The sequence below is a fragment of the Triticum dicoccoides genome, chromosome 1B (assembly GCF_002162155.2).
Source record: "Triticum dicoccoides isolate Atlit2015 ecotype Zavitan chromosome 1B, WEW_v2.0, whole genome shotgun sequence".
In the NCBI taxonomy this organism is placed as follows: Eukaryota; Viridiplantae; Streptophyta; class Magnoliopsida; order Poales; family Poaceae; genus Triticum; species Triticum dicoccoides.
This window is the reverse complement of record NC_041381.1, coordinates 710,569,294-710,572,853: the sequence shown is the minus strand read 5'-3', so window position 1 is coordinate 710,572,853 and position 3,560 is coordinate 710,569,294. Positions and strand designations below refer to the sequence as shown.

The 3,560-nt window shown below is 41.0% G+C and overlaps 1 protein-coding gene across 1 annotated transcript; it reads right to left on the bottom strand.

The window, feature by feature from the left end:
• Positions 1–1,179: 1,179 nt before the first annotated feature.
• On the bottom strand, positions 1,180–2,665 carry LOC119314353 (two-component response regulator ORR42-like). The gene is made up of 3 exons (XM_037589082.1): positions 2,597–2,665; positions 1,664–1,880; positions 1,180–1,577 (listed from the first exon to the last, which is right to left on the bottom strand). Exons 2-3 carry the CDS (start codon positions 1,859–1,861, stop codon positions 1,398–1,400), a joined length of 378 nt encoding a protein of 125 aa, XP_037444979.1. The 5' UTR covers positions 1,862–1,880; positions 2,597–2,665; the 3' UTR covers positions 1,180–1,397.
• Positions 2,666–3,560: the final 895 nt, after the last annotated feature.

Genomic DNA, 3,560 nt, shown 5'->3' with positions numbered 1-3,560 from the left:
CGTGCCAAAGAGGAACCATAAAGTGATGGAAACAAGTGGGAGAAGGGTAGGGCCACGCACGATGCTACGGTGGGCAAAATGACCACCACATGGATGGGCATTTTTTTACAGTCAGGAAAGGTACAAGCTCTTCTTCAATTTTCAAAATGAGAAGATGGATTGGGAGAGGGCGAACAACAAGTTGTAGCTTTAGAGGGAGAACATGGACTTGGAGAAATATGAGGCGTATGTCAAATGGGAGGCGGCAGCTTGAGAAAGAGAGGTTGTAGTTGGCTCGGGACACGGAGGATTCGAGGATCATGTTGGCCAACAGTATCCTCTTACATCCGGAAGGCAGGAAGTGGCTTGAGGCAGAAGAAAAAGACATCAACGCGCAAATAGAGCGGGGCTACGAGTGCCGAATGATTCATTCTTGTATCATCTATCTATGAATTGTCATATTTCACTTTGGCATGTGTTGAATGATTGAATTGTAATTCATTTTTTATTTGTTGCACTCTTGAACTATTGAATATGTGGTGAATTTGTGCTATATGATGGAGGTGCATGGATTTTGAGGGTTTTGATATGAGGGGTGTGGTTGTCTGGGAGGACAAATGAGATGCCATCCGGCGTTCTATGGGGACACATCCGGACGTGCCCGTGGATGTATAGGGGCGGATGGGCCATGTCTGGTCGTAGATGATCTAACAATTTATATCTTGTATCCATGCATGGAGAGTTGGAGACTAAAATAATGCTACTAAATGGCGCAAGATGGAACAGAAAACTGAAAATAAAGGCAGAAAAAAAGGAAGGAATAGTTATAGTATGTTGTATGCCTACCCATTTTGAAATATCTTGTGGTTTTGGTAGATAAGGAGGGAATTGTGAACCTTAAGCTTATGGAGGAGGGTTGCTTTCTCCTATTATGTATGTATTTGTTGGGATGGCAGGTTGATGCCCACGTCCATTTGAAGTCACGTTGGTCAATATCAATCTGCACCGCTTTTTAAATTTCATTGGGGAATATCAAATAAATGTTGGCGTGTCTCTGGTGATTAAATGCGCCATTCATATAGTATTTGTTTCATGTTTCTAGAAACCAATGAAAGAAATCGAAACCGTGAAACAATTATCAAATTAATTGAGACTCAAATAACTTGCCTCTGGAACACATGCACATGTCACACACCCTGAAGCATAAATCAAAGAGAAGTAATAGATTAATAGATTAAATTCAAAAATGTTGCACATTACATCGATCCCAATGATTTAATTATGGGTAGCCTCTCTGCTTGACCTCGAAAACAAAATGACAACCCGACAATAATATGATGCATAACAAAGCTAGCAAAGATTCATAGTATATGAGCTAGCTTAATTTCTTCCTCCAAGGATGGATCGAGCAAGCGTCGCTAATTAGTTTTCCTGTCGATGACCTCCTGAATCATAGGCCCGAGGACCTCAAGCGTCATTGGTTTGGGTACAAAGTCATCAGCACCGGCACTCATGAACGCCTCCATGGCGTTATCATCAGCGGACACCCCGACGATCTTCACATCGGTGGCTCCCATAGCACGGATCTTCATGACTGCCTGTGGAGTAAGATGTACAAGTGTCGGTGAGCTGACCATCCAATATATGGAAAAGAAAGAAACCGTAAATTAACTCAAGTGCGTACCTCAGGACCGGTCATTATGGGCATGTCCTTGTCACACAGAACAATGTCGAACTTGTTACCCTCAAGGAACATATCGACAGCTTCTTTCCCATTCTTAACCAGGGTGACCTCACAGTGAAATCTGCGTAGCATGAAGGAGAGAACCATGCTGTCAACCTTAATATCCTCAACAAGCAGTGCCTTGAGGGATGATGCCATGATCAGCTAGCTAAAATAACTGCAAACAGAATTAATAAGGATATTAGTTATTTCTGATACACACCTAGATAACATTTGCAAGGAGATTGTTACAAGTGTAATTAACCCGAGCATAATAATATTAATAATTAGTCAATAGCAGTGCAAGCTTGTGCATTTTAGTTGCAAACTGATCGGTTACAAATCATCTGGAAGATGACCACACATTTCATAGATCTCAGCTAATAAAAAAAATCATATATTGGCAACGTGCATGCACGGTATCTAATATAGATCCATACGCATGGCTTCGTGCCAACAACAAGTTCAACATATATAGGCAGTGATGTGCACGTGTTTAGGCAGCGCCTCTAACAATCTCGATCTTGTATGTACCAGCGGTGATGCAAAAAAAAAGGCAGAAGAAACAAATTGAGGAAGGAACAGATATATGTACGTAGCTGTTGTTGCAACAGGTGCATTTTCTTAATTGGTAATTTACCACTTTATGAAATTCTTCACAAAAAACAGCATAAGGATGAAGAAAAGAAAGCAAAGAACAGAACCAAAAAAAGAATGGCGAAAATAGATGCCTATACATGGCTGCCAACAACAACCAGAAAGTGTGTTGCATAGATCAAAACTGATCAAAATGCACTAGCTTGAACAATCTAGATCGATCTTGTGGGCATGCATGGAGAGAAAACTAGTGGAAGATGCAGGACCAGACAGAGATGGAGGACGATGGCTATGAACCTTTTAGCTTATGACTGAAACTACTACGGTTGCTCTTGCTCTGTTGCTTGCTGCTTGGGGCTTTGGTGGTGGGTGTGTGCCTTGTACCCGGCCAAGGTACAGTGGTATTTATAGGGGTGGCCGGTCGATCTCCGACGTCCATTTGTAATCAGGCTGCTTCACGCATGCAAATATCGAGCTTGCACTGCTTTCTAATTCCACCAGGGAAAATCAAATATTGTGTTGGCTGGCGTATCTTATCGATTAAATGATATGGTGTTACTACTTGCATGCCGCCGCTGTTCTGTTTATATACATGCATACAGCAGAGTATATATCGCCTCAAAGCTTGCCTATTATGGCACCTATATGCCTCGATCCCAGCTGGCGTATATACGGAGTATACCTGTCTTGATCTCAGAACATGATTATAATTAATGCCTTGTTTAATTTGCAATCAGCAATGTACGGGTGGCAGTTCACCTCGAGATCAAATAGATCGTGGCAATTAATTCTTGGATTTTATTATGGCCAAACGTATTTGAACATGCCAAGATATATACTACTACTACTCCAGCGTATATTGCAACCAGTGTATTCCAGACTGGGTATTAATTAGTTAATGTAAAATCTATCAGAATTAATTCTTGGTTTCATTAGTCATGGCAATTAATTCTTGGTCTCATTATGGCAGGAAAAAATACGTATTTTGAACGTATATAGAGATCCACCATATATTGCATCCAGTATATTCCAGACTGTACATTAATCTATATCTATACCTTTACTAATAAAGCTTTCTTCATCCGCCGCCGAAAAGATTTTTTTTCTATCGGAGGTGGTACTAATTTCTTGTGCATCCATCTGCTTTTTCCTAGACAAGGCAAAAAAAAATTTGTCAGAAATTTAGTATGTGTGCGTGCGCTGTGGCCTAGCGAAGCCAACGTACTTATTTTCCTGCCCACGCAGCTAGGAAAACCCTATT

Coding starts and splice junctions, on each gene's coding strand:
- LOC119314353 (XM_037589082.1), bottom strand. CDS start 1,861: ATGGCATCATCCCTCAAGGCACTGCTTGTTGAGGATATTAAGGTTGAC. Junction 1,578..1,663: donor CCATAATGACCGGTCCTGAG/GTACGCACTTGA, acceptor CTTACTCCACAG/GCAGTCATGAAGATCCGTGC.